General features: G+C 41.3%; 1 protein-coding gene across 1 annotated transcript in view; it reads left to right on the top strand.

Moving 5' to 3' along the window:
- The first annotated feature begins 751 nt into the window (after positions 1-751).
- gfra4a (GDNF family receptor alpha 4a) overlaps positions 752-16,339 on the top strand; it is a 342,275-nt gene continuing 326,687 nt past the window's right edge. Inside the window, exon 1 of the mRNA XM_070547213.1 lies at positions 752-1,797. Within this exon, the coding sequence (XP_070403314.1) occupies positions 1,755-1,797 (43 nt within the window). The 5' untranslated portion in view covers positions 752-1,754. The remainder of the gene's footprint in view (positions 1,798-16,339) is intronic.

Below are 16,339 nucleotides of genomic sequence, written 5' to 3' on the forward strand. Positions count from 1 at the left end.
GCCTGAGGGATGAGTGGGTGTGGCCAGCTCCAAGTTCTTAAGTTTCTTAAAGTGAGATTTCAAACTAAATCCACAAACCCTTTTACTTCCTGGTTCATCTCTCACAAATTTAAAGCAACATTTTGAAGAAACCCTGATTAAGACAAAACTGCAAGATTTTATGGTAAAGTGATGAGTTTCATTTCCACCCTAAAGCTATGAATAACTTGGAAAATACTGGTTATTACTTAGCATATACTGGGTATCCAAAAACAGTGAATTCAACTTTCAGTCTTTTCTGTTTACTACAGCTAACTCTCTTTGGAAGCTCAAAGTAATTAAAATAAGCTTAAGGCTAAAGACAAATGTGTGTAAGATGATCAGAACAACATTTAGGGAAGAAAAGAGGAAAATGGGATGCTGTGGTAGTCTGTGAGCCCTCCATGCTCCTGGCACGGCACTCCCACATCCATCTCACCCCCTGTAGCATCTCCCTCTCAGTCCTCCCACCGTCTCGGGAACCAAGTCCTCTGAGTTGCATGTGCCCACTCGCCAAAACCTCAGCTTGTTTAAAAAGGTTTGTGCGTGTGAGCTTGTGTGCGTGATAATTTGTTCAAGAGTTTCAGCTTTTTTGTCCCACAAACTGCTGAATCTAGCTTTAAGATGAGTGTCCCTGAGATGCTGTAAAAACAACTCCCATCTGACCAGCTGCGCAAAAATAACTTTGTCAGCTGTGTGAGTTTAACAGCTTGAAAATAATTCTGAGTGAAACATGCAAATAAAAAAAATAAAAAATGCATGCAAAGCAGCTGCCAGTGCTGGGAACTTGAACACATTTGTCTTGATTTGTGGCGAGCCGCTTCGTCCAAGTGTCCTGGGTGGATGGAAAACAGATAAAAAGTGGGTAAGATCCTAAATGAATTATGTCACTGATTATTTAGCCTGCTGTCCTCAAAACCCAGATCAAAATAGATGGCTCTGGATTTTGTTTGGAAAGGAGACCCACATGCAGACGACAGGTAAAACATAAATGCTCTATCTACATTAACAGAGGAAGAGTCTAGCTGTGTTCTGATCCAGTTCTACTCTTGCTGGGCCTGAAGAGATCAGTAAATCTTCAGGAAGACTGCAGAATCACCTTTTCTCCTTTTTTAGGAGGTGGTGGTGGGGGTGTCTGTAACCTAATTTAGGAGAAGTGTGGTCATCCTTCACCCAGACTGCACCATTTTCCTGGGATTGTTGTTTCTCTTTGATTGCGGGATGAAACAGACTATCGCTGAACTCGCCCTGTTTCAAGTTCGGTCCAGATTGGATCCTTAAAACGAGATGGGCTGAGAGTGTTCGGCCAGAGGACCACAGAGCGCGCAGAGTAGCTTTGGGCTGAGAGCGCACAAACCCGAGGCGCCCGCGATTCATCCGCAGTTTCCACACAGCGCGCAGGCGGAAGCGACGCGCAGCGGAAACGGCTCGAGACGGATGGATGAGGCTTTCTGGGATGTTCAATAGGAGACTGCTTTTACCCGCGTGAGAAGCAGACGGTTCGTTTCTCTGCGTCCCTCTTAGACAAAAGTTTAGCTGTTAAAGCATGATGTTCGGCTCCGCTGAGGGTTTTCACGCACTGCTGTGGAGTCCGGCGAGAGCGTGAGCGGACCGACAGCAGCTGAGAAATAGCTGCGATCCTCTCGGTCCTGATTTCGGTGCCAATTACAACAGAAGGAGCTTTTATTCCCGCACACCGTCTCCTATCCCGGATCGCAGCCTGTGAATGACACATAATGGACTTCCTCGGACTGTACTTTCTGCAGTTGGCTCTCATCGGTAAGTTGGGATGAAAACAGCAGAACTTGTTCAGGATGAATGCGGCGTTTTCGCCCCGGAGCGTGTGTGACCTGCTTTCTGTGGTTTCCGACGTCTTCTCCCTGCGCTCAAAGTTGGATAGAGGGGTTTCTTTCCCAGCAGGAGCCTCTGCTGTGTTCGTTATGGAGGGAAGAGAGATGCATTCAGAGTTTTAATTCAGACCACAGACATTCTGCTAACGATCTGGGCAGCGACAGCTGGCCCCAGAGACGAGATTTACTGAGCAAAAGAAAAAAAATGTTTCCACCAAAGTTACAACTGCTGCTGGGTAACTGTTTGTCTTGTGCGTGTGCGCGCGCGTCTGTGTGACAGTGCATTTTAAGGCTTGCATGTGTGCGCCTGCTTCTGCAGGTGATCTGCGTTAAGTGGATGAGTGGCGAGTGCGTGTGGGTGCGTGCGTTATGTTTGCGCGAAAGGCTTTGAAGAACACATTTAAAGAGGAGATCACGATCAAATCACACATGCGGGTTCATGAGCAGCGACCAGCAGCGGTGAAAAGAGCGGCGCGCTCTTTACGCACATCGCACACTTCATTTGGCGCAAACCTGTCCGTTTATTATGATTTGACAAATTATATAATTTGAAGTTTTTGTTCCCTGTCTTAGTAAAGCAAACAGAAAAATCATTATCTGAATAAATAAACATTCCTGCTGAGCAATGCACGAGGAAGCAGGAGCTGCAGGCGGCAGATTTGCATCTGAACGTTTAAATGATGACAGGTCTACATCTGACGAAGCTTCAGCCTCTCTGATGTGCACTGACAGCTGCCTTCCATGCTGGGAGTGGACTGAAAATCCTGGTGCTTAGTCGTGATGTGTCCTTCCTGCAGGAGCCCTACAGCGTCTGTTGGAGCACATCTTGCACAGGAAGCTCTGTCTTTCTCTCTTTGCACATCATATGTGTCCCTGCGTGCTGCTGCCAGTCAAGATTTAATCCGGGGTGGATGAGTGGATGTGCAGAGAGGAGGAAGGCTCTCCTAGTCTTTTTCTGCAGATATTCTCACCTTGTCAAAGAGATGTGTCAAGGCAGCAGTTTTTCTAGCAGGCCCTCATGATCCCATCTATCAGACGCTCTGGGAGGCAGAGGGGAGATCAAAGCAGGAAAGCAAGCTTTAGCCTGAAGGTTACTGAGGTGGTAGAGGAAGTTGGTGAGCTAATCTATAGACAGGTTCATTCTGATGAGTGTTTGCATGCAAGTCCACTCTCAAAAACCTTGCTAACAGAAAATGCTACTCTACAATTGGCTGCTTAACCAAGCTTTACATATTGCCTGGTGTCCAGAGCTGTAATGATATCCAATCTAATGAACATCTCTATCTCTAATGAAGCGATCTGAGTCACGTTGGTGTGCAAGATTAGATCACACGCATGTCATTAGCTTGTGGGGCTTAAAGAGGATGTGAAATGTATGTTTTTCAGATTTTATTATTTACAACCCTGCCTTGTGATGCTTGAGTGATTTTATCCACATTTAGCTGCATATTTCTTTACTCTGCCTGTGATGTCGGTGAGGTTGTTCGGCTTCAGACTGGACCTATGGGCTCGTACGAGGCAGTACTTGGTTGGGACACGGTCGTGGTGAGAGATTTAACAGGAGACAGGATGATCTGTTTTTCTCATCATGACTCAGAGGTGATTGGCTTCAGAATTGGTGAAAGATTCATTTATTAAAAACTCTGAGAAATTTAACAGCTTAAAATTGTCAGACTGGAGGAGTCGATATAAATCTGTGAGTTTAGGAAGAGGCCCATCAGATACTAGATGCTGGCAGTAAAGAAGAATGGTGTTTATACTTTCTAGAGTCCAGCAGTGGCTGCTTATCCATAGGGGGCGCTAGGCTACCCTCCCTGACTTGAAGGTAAAAAAAGAAATCTAAAAAGTTAAACTTTTCACTGCATTTCCAGTCTAACTCATTCACTGCCAGCCATTTCCTGATCAGAAAAGCCCTTCACTGACAGCGTTTTTACTGTTTTTATAAGAGTCAGAACGTTGGATGATGTTGACGCCAAAACAACCAAAACAAAGAGTAGCCTCACCGCTTACATCAGGAAGAATCTGTGTCGTTCGAGCGTTATCCGTTCTTTCATAATCTGTTGTTGAATTGTGATCGGCAGAAGCTTTTCCGGTTCGCGCCTCACTTGTTTTTACAGCAGCGGCCCAAAACGATCTCCTAACACATGGATGTTCTGCTTCCTGATCACGTGAAGATCGGCTTTAGAGCTGGGATGTTTGTTCTCATGGTGCGGGGGCTCGTTCCGACGCCCACACAGTAAAAATAATGCAAATGGCATTGAATTATTACTATACATTTTTTCGTTCTTCTTTAAAAATTGAACTCAAGTTAGCTAACCAGTCAAGCAATTACTTTGTATAGGCCAATTTATAATTATTGTTATTTCATAGTAAAAATGTCATTTTAGTTAAAAAGGGGCAGATAACATAAGTTTTCTTCTTTCTGTTCCCTTTTCATTTTCTTGGTTTGAGAAACCTCATTTTATTTGTTAGTATTGTTTTTTTTATTTTAATAATAAATGAAATAAAAAACGGTTGGATTTAAAATGATGACGCTGACAGTGTTTATCATAAAGCTTCCAGATCTGTGTGAAATAGCTAATGAGCTGAGAAATGACAGGCCTTCTCAGAACCGGCCGCCTGGACTTCACACAGCTGAAGCAACGAAGGTATAACCGGATGTCTTATAAGGTTGATAAGGCTGCAGCATCACAGTGACACCATTCGTCTTTAAAAATTAACAGACTCTTTGTTTATTCTGAGGAACAACATAAACAGAAACACAAACGAATGACATTAGAGGCTGCCCGCTCCAATTACACAGTACATTTAGTGTAATTATTGTAACAAGACTTATTGTGGGCCACACACAGAACTACCGGTACACACCACACCGGCATTGCCATTCTTATACACGTTTATTTCTCAGGACTGATCCGCAGCACAGCTCTCCTCCTCGCTGTCTGCCTCTGCTCGGCTGGTACTTCTACCCCGGCTCCTCTTCCCCCGCAGCTGCGCATAATTATATATATAAAAAATCATAAAAGTCATTAGATGGCAATAACTTGACTATAACTTGTTCATGACTGGACATGTGGGGCAGATTTTTTTTAATAAGACTTGGCCTGCCACAGTGTGGACAGATCATCCATAAGAATTCTCTTCATGGCTGTTAACTATTGTCTTTTTTCTTTTACTTCACCACTATGTAGCTCTGTTTATTGGCAACTGACAGATAATAACAGCGGTAGTCAACAGGAAGGGCTGTCTTCGTGCCCTCCAGCCTGAAATTAGGGGGGCGTTGGGTTGGGCGCATGATGTCACTTGTCAAGGGGTCTATACCAAATTGCTGTGGTTCTGCAGAACATTAAGTGTGTTTACAAGGTCTGTAAAAGATTGCATTCATAATAAAAAATGCATAATGGTTCAACAGGAAAATTAGATGTTACTTTGTTTTGTACTCAATGTTTAAGGTCAACGTTACTCATATTTTAATACAGCTGTAGTGGTCACTAGGAATGAATGCCTTGTAAGTCACTCTCACAACAAACCAGTCCAAGTTGCTAGCTGCTAACTGGTATGTCTGAGCGGAAAGAAACCAAACTGATTCTAGGAACTGTTTACAACAGTCTTTATCAACGTCAAAACATCTAAGGTGTAACTAAGTTACAGCTGCTAAAAAAACTTTAAAAAGTGGTGTATGTTAGCGAGAGGAAATATCCTTTACAGCTGATACCTTTTTTGTTGTGAAAGATGTTCTGTAGACCATACGATGAATATCTGACTCCTAATTAATAATGCACACTCAACCTCAGCCACTGTCATGGATTTTATCAATATGTGTATCGATAACCCATTACCTATAGTGAAGAGAGAAGGAGACAATGAGCAGACAAGTCAAACAGTTATAACTGTGGCAAGATGCCGAAGCAAATGCCCCGGACGTCTGTTCACAGACTTCATTTATAGTGAGGAAGATAAGAAAGGAGGAGTGAGGTCCTTGTGTGAGAGAGGGAGTCAGTGTGTGTATGAATACAAGCATGCAGGCTGCATGGTGGCGTAGTGGTTAGCACTGTTGCCTCGCAGCACGAAGGTCGCAGGTTCAAAACTCGCCTTTCTGCGTGGAGTTGTGTGTTCTCCCCATGCATGCGTGGGTTTTCTCCGGGTACTCCGGTTTCCCCCACAGATCACAACATGCCCTATAGGTAAAATAAAATTGTAAGTCGCTTTGGGTTAAAGCGTCTGCTAAGCACATAAACATAAGCATGTGTGTGTGTGTGTGTGTGTGTGTGTGTGTGAGCATGCAGAGAGGCATAGAGCAGTACATATCACATCCAGTTGGTTGAGTCCATGATCAAGAATTAATAAACATCATTTTTTTCATAACGGCCACCTAACCTAACCCACACTCAATCTCCTACTCAACACCCAGAATGGCCAGCAGTGTCTCCAAACCAGGCCCCTTCTGTTGCTGTCAGCACTTCTTCAGTCTAATCATTATGCTTTGCATGAGAAGGAATAATTTGCTCTTTGCACATTTAGTAACCTTGACTGGTGACAGATAAAATCAGGAGCTTTTTTCCAGAATACACATTATGCACTTATTGTAACAAATAAGAAGCCTGCTTCTTTACTTTCACTCCTAGAAAAATGTTTAATTCATACTCACTCCTCTCCCACACCAGGTGCAGCGCTGCATCTTTTCCAGATTCTTCTTTTTTCAACTCCTCAGACAAGGAGAAGCAAGAGAATCTTGTCAGAGAATTAGAGGAGTGAACATAACAGGAAGAGGAGGGTGGATGTGAATCAGCTGTTACTGTTTTTAACCTGTTATGGGAATCTGGGGTCATTTTGTAAAACACTTTGAGTAGCACTTTGTTTGAAAAGTGCTTTATAAATAAATATGATTGATTGATTGTTTGTGACAGAGATGAGATTTTATGTCAGCATATAAGTGACTTGAGAAACTCTGTTGTTTTACCTAAACAGAATTTTAAATCACTGTTGTGTTAGTTTTATTTAAAGGTGCAATTTGTAAGGAATAATCACCAAACAGTCTAAAGTCTCTATCATGTTGGAAGGTGTCGCATTGAGGGGATGGTTAGGACCCAAAATGTTGATTACCCAGACGACAAGAGGCAGGAGTTGGTATAAAGTAGTGATGTTACCTGTGACACGCAGGATTCGAAGCTTGTATCACCAAAACGAACCACCGCAGAGCAAAGCACTGTGTCGGAGCTTGATTTGTTTACTGAAAGTCACGTGACCAATGAGCAACGATGCTTCATTCACCCTTCCACCCACGTGACCGCTTCACACGTTGTTTCAAACATTTAAAGCAATGCAAACCGAGAGGCGCAGGTTTAGGGCAAGCCAAATGAGCATTTATGCTGATATCAGGATGTCATCCAAAATTGTCATGAACATGTAAGCCATTTCTGTCCACTAGTTAACTAGTTAACCATGTTTGTGTCAACTAGTTAAATAGTGACAGCCTAAATGTCAACTAGTTAACTAGTAAGGCCTAAATTCTCTCTAGTTAACTAGTTAAAATGTTTCATATCTTACTAGTTAACTAGTATTGCTCAGTGTGTTCACTAGTTAACTAGTGCACATTTATGTCTACTATAAGTTAAGTAGTGTGCACATTTTGACCCTGACTAGTTAACTAGTGAGACAAATACCTTCAAGTAGCTGACTGGTATGCATTTCTGCTTTTACTAGTTAACTAGTGAGCAGTTTTTGTGTCAACTAGTTAACTACTGAAGCCTAAATGTGTTCACTAGTTAACTAGTGCGCATTTATGTCTACCACAAGTTAACTAGTGTGCACATTTTGACCCTCACTAGTTAACTAGTGAGACAAATACCTTCAAGTAGCTGACTGGTATGCATTTCTGCTTTTACTAGTTAACTAGTGAGCAGTTTTTGTGTCATCTAGTTAACTACTGAAGCCTAAATGTGTTCACTAGTTAACTAGTGCGCATTTCTGCTGTCACCAGTTAACTAGTGGGCACATTTTCACCCTCGATATTTAACTAGTTGACACAAACATGGCTAACTAGTTAACTAGTGGACAGAAATGGCTTACATGTTCATGACAATTCTGGCTGATATCCTGATATCAGAATAAATGCTTATTTGGCTTGCCATACAAGTTTGTATGACCTGAGATTGACGGTTCAGGATTCAGTATTCAGTGATAAAACACCGAGTCGCAAAAATGGATCCTGTAGCAAAAAGAGGGCGTTCTGAGATGTGGGAATGTTTCAATTTAATCTCTCCAAATAAGGTTTGAAAATGTATTTGGTCTAGTCTAGTAAATTACCTTTATAGTAGTAATACTTGGTCAATATTGTAGGGCTATATCTTTTAGACCGTCTGTCATTTTCCTTTAATTAAATTAAAATCTAGTTTGGTATGATTTTTTTTCTTTTATTGGTAATTAATATAATAGTTGATGAGCTTTTCAGTTTGGTTGTACATGTAATGGAATTTAGTATTTCCTATCCTTATGTGAATTTTCTAATCTTCATTTTGTTACTCTATTTCTAAAAAAGATACGTAAATTGAGCTAATTATTCCTGCCTAATAATCATATAGAAATGTGAAAAGTAAAATATTTGAATATGTAGAGAATGTTAATATGTGTAAATTAGATATATTTCATCACGTATCCCATAAAAATAAACATTGTTTCATTTCAAGTATTCACACCAAGAAAAGCAATTTTAGTATATTTAATGTAATGTTCAAATTCAAGATACTATTATTATGTGATCCTGAGGAAGCTTTTTAATGCTTTATTTGTCCATAAAGTTCAATACACCATTCATTTTCAGTAGAATTGGCTGACAATACAATGAAATACAAACATTTACCAGCAGATGTCCTCACAGAGTTTTGAAGCATCGAACCTTGAACCTTTTTTCAATACAATTGGATTGTAAAGCTTTGCTGGTTCAAAAGGCTTCACATCATCATCACTAGTATAAAGTAAAAATCCTTTATTTAGGAGGAGAACCAAAAATCCAAGGGGGCGAAGGCAAAAACCCAATAACTAAACTAAGACAAAAATCCAAAAGCTCACCTTCTGAGCAGAGAACTAAAGACTGGGACTAGAGACTAATGACTGGAGACTGGAGACAAAACAACGCTGACCAAGAAATACAATGGACCGACAACAACACAGAGACAAGACAGGGCTTAAATAGACTGCGAGGAACAATTAGGGAAACAGGAAGCAGGTGTGTGGAGTGAGGGCTGGAGGGAAGACAGGTGACAACAATTATCTAACTGGGGAAGCAGAACCAAAGGAGGGCAGATAAACACAAAACTGAACTAAAAGACTGAGGGAAGGACACACACACACACAATCACACCCAAATACACTCACACACACTGAATTGGGGAATGGACACACACACACACACACACACACACACACACACACACACTCACACACTGAGTTGGGGGAATGGACACACACACACACACAGACACAGAGCTGGGGACACAGAGGCTGGAGCTACAACTGGAGGGGATGGGGATGATTGGATGCCTACAAACAGAAACAGGGGCGTAGCACCAAATTCTGGGCCCTAGGTACAAGTCTTCTAGGTGGGCCCCCATGCTCAATTACTTAATATCTCTCTTACACATTTTTTGTCATGCTATAAGACAAGATAATAAATATGATCTTAGTTTAACCTCTATATTGAGCAAATACAAATGCCAGCATAATAAAAGTGAAATGCCCAGACTTCACATATAATTATTTTTATTTGCCAACAATGTGTTCAAACAAAAATCCTGGAATTTATTTTCCAGTAAATGCCCACTGACGGGTCTTCATGTTAGCAAAATCACTTATGAGATCTTTAAAGTCCAATCCTTTGGCTAATTGGCTTTCAATAGAAAGAAGAGCTAGGCTGTTCAGTCTATCCTGGGACATTGTTGATCTCAAATAATTTTTCACCAGTTTCAGTTTGCTAAAAGCCCGTTCACCCCCAGCGACAGTCACAGGTAGTGTGCAAAATATCCTCAGTCCAATACAAACTTCTCCAAAAATGCTCTGTAATTGCATCCTGTAGATGGCATTAAGCAGCTCAAGAGGAGACCGAATGTGTGGAAATGTGGCACCATATATTGTTCTCAGGTGTAGCATCTCATTCTCAAATTCAGCTGTGAGATCCTTGTAATGTTTTCTCATCAGTGCCTGGCATGATATCTTCATCTGCTCTTCAGTCATGTCTGTCATGGTTCATGATGTTAAGCTTTGCTAATACTGATATATATTGATATATTAAATACATATGACATGAAATAAACCAGGTTCTCTCTGTGAATGTAATGTACTCTAAATTTTATAATCCCTGCATTATCAGCCAAACTATGATTGTCCGTTTTCAAGATCAAATATAAAGAAATTTAAAATAGGCTTAAAATATCTAACCAAGTCAATAACAATCCTCTAACACCAGTATCATCATGCTATACGAAAAACAGTGGCAGCTTCTCATTCCTGAGATTACCACGAAGCCATCGATACCAAGTTTGTCCTGGTCCATGACTGGGAAGGAGCTGAAATATCCACACAGAGTGAACCTGTTTTTACTGCGAGGTCTGCGAATTAATTGGCGGCGGCCGCCAATTAATTCTGATTAATATATATATTAATTAGTGTTTTCACTGATAACACTAATTAATTTATATTTGATCTTGATGGTGAAACTAAAGGCGTTTAACACTGAACACCTAACATGAATGCAGATTCTGAGAGCTAGCTAATATCAGCTAAAACTGTGTTCTGCTGCTGCTGCTCACGTTCCTTCTTGAAAAACCTAGTCAATACTTGCTTCTGTTCAGTTAACTTTTTCTCCTTCTCCTTCTTTTCTTTTCTTTTCTTTTCTTTTCTTTTCTGGAAGCCAGATTTCCCTTTCTTGGGAAAAGACATGACTGACTCTCCTGCCTCCAGCTCTGGCTGTCGGCATCTGCGATGTCTCATAAGCTGTACATGCGGCTGTGCAGCCCCTGGCCGCTGGTGTGGACTAAACCACTTTGCACATTTTTAAGGGGTGATAGATGCCTCAGAGATTATTCAGTTATTATTTTTAAGGCGAAATTCTGTTTCTTAACCTCTTTATCCAGGTAAAGGGAAGTTTATTAAGACATTAATTAAGTAGGGGGGAAAAAACAACAACAATAAAACATTTTTATTCAAAGCTGTCTCAGGGCCCCTCCCTGCAGTGGGCCCTGGGTAAACGGTACCCCCCCCCCCCCAGTCCTAGGCCCCTGAACAGAAAACACATAAATGAGAAGCAGACAAAGGACACATGAGGGGGCTATGAGACACAAAAGGGAATCTAGAGAGGGATGGAGAACACCAGGAGGAACATGAAGGAAGGGGCAGACGCAGACCATGACAGAAGGAAGGTTACACTGTGTAAACGGTTAATTTACATCTATTTAGTGAACCATAAGACACGAGATTCCATAATAAATATGAAATCAATCTTATGGATTTTTGGGTACTTTTAACCAGAATATTGGAACTTTTTATTGCAGGGATTTTGTAACACCTTCTATTAACTCAGAGATAAAAGAGAGTCAAGTTCTAAAAGTTCAAAGATGTATTACTGAACAAATTAAACTAGATTAACTTCAAACACTAAATGTATGGTGTAACTAAGGTGAATTGAGATGGAGAATGGTGTAGTGTGGAATGTTGTTCAGAACCAGCAAAGCCGGAGAAAGTATTAGTTCTGATGGGAGTGAAGCTGATGTCCTCGCGCTAAGCTTTGATTTGGAGATTCATAAATACATAAGACGCCATTCTGTCGGCCTACGTACCCTTTCGGAAGTCCACGTTAGATCAGGAATGTCGAGGTCCAGCTTGACCTTCTATGGAACCGAAGCCGGTAGGAAAACCAGCGGTTGCCGACCAGACCAGTCTTTGAGATACTTCCGGGTCACGACAGTTTTGTTGGCATCTAGCGAGACCCAAAACTGGGTCGTGATGGTTCAGCTTTTATTCTGAAAGGAACCGTTGCAGCAGTTCGAACAGCAACAGATTTTATCCAGCGTGTCGTTGGTTCTTTTGGCTGAAGAGGAAGGTTACGGATTGGCCACTCCGACAACTTCTCTAGAACGCTTTGAGCTGGCGTTAGAGATGGCGTGGGCATAGTTTTATACTTCGGATGTTTTGGTTTATGGTCGAATGAAAAGATGAATGATTTACCAAGCACCACCAAAACCACGCCTCCGTCAGATCTGGCAGATTCTGATTGGATCAGTAAGGCAACGTGTCATGTCTTAACGCTACGTGAGATCAGTCCTAGTGGAAACATTTCAAAGTCATATTATGTATTATATTCTATAGGATTATAATAAAGTAATTAATATTTTGATTTCACAGATTGGTTCACATTTTATTGTTGACTAACACTTTGTTTGATTAGCTTATTAAATATAGAGTTTTTTGATTTATTAAAAAGAAGGAGTCCTTTTCTTCATTCTTCTCTTGAGCTGGAAAGGAAAACAGTTTAGAAGCAGATGCATGAGACCTTGAGCATTATCTCATGCAGACTAGTTCTTGCTGAGGAGAGAGGGAAATGACTTTTAGGTGGAAAACCGTCATTTCATTCTGTTACAACGGAAACAGATTTCATTCTTAGCTGGCTGGTGGGGATTGTCAGTTTTTATCCTTTCAAAAAACAAAAGTGGGATGTTGTTTCTGTTTACACTCTGTGAGTTCGCAAGGTTGCCAAATCTGCAGCAAGCTAACACAACACCGCAAGCATTTGTAATTCAACACCGGCCGGCAAAAAACTCGAGTTGTTTAAAGAACCAGAGCCAGCAAGCAGCAGCAACCCAGAAGTTATGTGTTGTACCCCTAAGAAGCCACGGCATCCTGTTAAACTCTATCAGGTCAAGAAGGTTAGAGGCTGTTGTTGAGCTAACACAGTTAGAAGCACATAGTCAGCTCTTCAAGCTACATTTTTGATTACCAACAACGCAATAATACAGTGAAATATATGTGTGAAGTGCTTCATAAGTCAGTTGTGGCTTTTTACTTCTTTTAATGAGAACTATAACAGCATTTATAACATTTATCAATTTACTGTGCATGACTCGTCTTTTTCAACTAAAGTCTCCTGGCACTGATCACTAACTGGCAACAGCCAGTTACCTAATTTGACCACAGGATGCCATTTTACAAATTTACTGTCCTACCTCCTCTGAACCCACTTTAACAAATCACCTCCAGATTTACAGACATTACATTTGAGACCCATTCTTTTGTTTTGATTTCTTCATGGTTTTTCCTACTGTTAGTAACATGTTTTAAATAAAAACAAATTATTGGGCAAACTGTTTCTATTCAGCTGTCATTACTACTCAGAGACAGCTGGACCATAACGTTATGTAGCTGCAGGTGAATTTCAATCACATTCAAAGTTGGTCGTTCTTCTTGTTCTGCAGCCTTTTCCATTACATTCTGCTATCTCTGCCTGGACTAACAGTGTATACAGAAAGAGCAGATGGATGTAATTACAGGCCGTCAGCAGTGAAGAAAAGAGTCAAATTGAGGCCCTAAGATAGAGATAAACATTCCCTGCAACAGAGGGAAGCAAACTCATGCTGGCAGGGAGGATTTTGAGGGGTGAAACTAAAATGACAGTGCTCCTTATTATGTTAAAACCCTGCCATTTTCATGAGCTTTTGTTGAGGGATGATTATGCTACAGAGACAATTACCCTGCCCTTGCCATGCTGAAAGGATATGGCATTTACTGCCACTGTATTCCATCTCAAGACATTTAACTTTGTAATGAAAAGGCTGTAAAATGGTCCAAGCAGATTGTGAGAAACCATAAAAAGATGCCATTAATCAGTAGAAAAAGTTTGGTGAGTGGTGGGAATGGTAGCGTGGAGTCGGCTCAGTGGAGAGAGTGGGAAGTGGTGATGAAACGCTCTAGCTTTCCCTGAGTGCTCTCAAAGCCACACGTGTGTCTGTCACTGAATATTCAACTTCAGGAACGTTTAGTGTCATTATGATCATTTCAAACTATCATTCAGAGTCCGACACATACAGAAGGTCCTTGAAACTTTTATGAACAGTGAGTCTAATGGTGAGGGACATAATCACCACCGTGCATTCACCACAAACACACCTAGTGCCAGAATCATCTCCTGAAACTGCCCTCAACATTCAAAATTCTACATCTCTCCAGTGTAATTTTTCCATGGACAAAGGATGTCGCTTCTCACGTGTATTTGGATGGTGAACATGCCTTGTTTCTTCTTTTTACCGGAAGAGGATCCCATTTCAAATATCTCATTTATTTGTCAGGATCTGCTTCTTCTCCCCCGACGTGTTGTCCTGTGTTCCCTCGGTAGGTGTTGATTGGACTCATCCGCCCCTTCTTATCATTCCCACCAGACTCCTGATTCCCCTCGTGTATTTAAACCCTCTGTTCGTGCTCATCTTTGTCAGATCATCTCTTGTCTTCCTGCTCTATCTTCCTACTATTAAACAGTTCTTTTGTCTCCTGCTCACCTGCATTTGGGTCCTATTGCAACAACTCCACATCAACAATTATAACTATTTATTTTCTGGTACTCAACAGTCTACTAGTTGGGTGGTGGGGGTTTGGGGTATTTTTAGCATTAAGGAATGATTGCCTTTATTTCAAAACAGTAATTACTGTTGACATATATTTAATTGCCGGATGGAACAAAAATCCATTCTCCAAGTTAATTAACCTTCTGTGTATTCAGATCCCAGGCCAGTGCCCATAGCCTCAGCTCCAGCTGACCCACGATGCCAGATAGCTGAAGGTTTCCCAACTCAGATGAATCATAGTTACGGGATTAACCACAGAGCCAGTGGATTGACTGTGCAGAGCCTTGCTGGCGGAAAGTTGTGGCTCGCCCCATCACATCTCTCTGATTGTTGGCAGAAACAAGTGTGAACAATTTGCAGTTTGATATGTTAGCAAGTTAGTCTACATTTGGAAGGTGTTCAAAATATTTAATAACTTTAGTGTGCTTTTAGCATTTCACATCGAAGCAGTTTCTAACTCCTCAGAGGAAAAACACTCGGCAGTTTCTATGTACAGTATATATCTGTATATGTTACACATACAAACATATAGAGATAAACATCAAATACTGAGTTGTAAAAACAACCAGACCACATTCAGATGAAGTCACGTTAAAGGAGTACTTCTTCTGCTTGTCTTCTTATTTTTCTGAGCCAATGAAAGCAGACAGCTCCGTCTAAATCAGGACCCAAAACAAGAAGATGTGTCTCTTTGGCAGGAGTCTGCAATCAGGGGAACTAATTGGTTTCTAATCAGAGCCTTAGCTCCAGTGTGGCTCCACTGCACTCGGGTAAAAATGGAGGAACAGTGTGAAATCAAGATTTAGGAATCAGGGTCAGGGCCAAGCAGTCAGCTGACTGAAATCAGCGGGAGGCAGAGCAGCCTGGGGATGTGTGGGCATGGGCCAAATGGCTGCTGGCAGTACACCGAGCCTGTCTATGAAACATGCCAGATAAAATTTGATGGAGTTTGCAGCTCAACACACATGATTCTGACTTGTAATCTGTTGTGTACTTTTGTTTCACAGCATAAAAGAGGGAAAAAGCCTTAAATAGAGGAAAACAGCTAAACATGCTTCAGCTTAAATGAGATAAAATACCAATGTGGCCAAAAATATTTACTGGCAGTGAAGAAGGAGCATTTGTGTGGTCTTGTTCTCCAAAAGACTCATGGTTGTATCAGACTCAACAGCTGAACATGCACACAGAGAGTTTGTGCTATAGATAATCAAATCAAATCAAAATCTAATTTTATTTATGAAGCACTTTTCATACAAAAAGTGCAGCTGAAAGCTCTCTACAAAATTAAAAACAACCACACAATAGTCGGTTTCCCACCCCTCCCACACAGATTAACATCCAAGGTCCCTTCTGGTCCTCCCTCCTCCCACCCTCAATCCCATCCCAACATCTAGAGCACGGGAGGTACCAACTAAGAAAAGTCTAATGAAACGCAGTTAAAAACAAGTCAATACATCCTTTTGACAACAGTTTTTTTTTGAAATAAGTAGAAATCTTAGGCTCTTAGACTCATCCATTCATTTGTAATTAAAGCTTGAATTTATTCATACTTAGGGGTGTGTCCTTTTGATTGACAGATAGCAGATGAGCCGTCAGCGCTAGCTGCTTGGCCTCTGCTTCCTCCGGGGAAGTCCTCAACCTCAGCCTCATGTTAATCGTGTACAGAAGGTAGCAGAGTCGCTCAACCACAGTATTCTGGCTAAAAGCACCCGCTAAACTTTGTTAGCTTTGGTTAGCTCGTAGCCAGGGCTTAAATTACACACAGGCTTCTGAGGGAGCTTCATGTGTGTGTGTGTGTGTGTGTGTGTGTGTGTGCGTGCGTGCGTGCGTGCGTGTGTGTGTGTGTGTGTGTGTGTGTGAAGTCAT

This window comes from Nothobranchius furzeri, chromosome 18 (assembly GCF_043380555.1).
Source record: "Nothobranchius furzeri strain GRZ-AD chromosome 18, NfurGRZ-RIMD1, whole genome shotgun sequence".
NCBI lineage: Eukaryota > Metazoa > Chordata > Actinopteri > Cyprinodontiformes > Nothobranchiidae > Nothobranchius > Nothobranchius furzeri.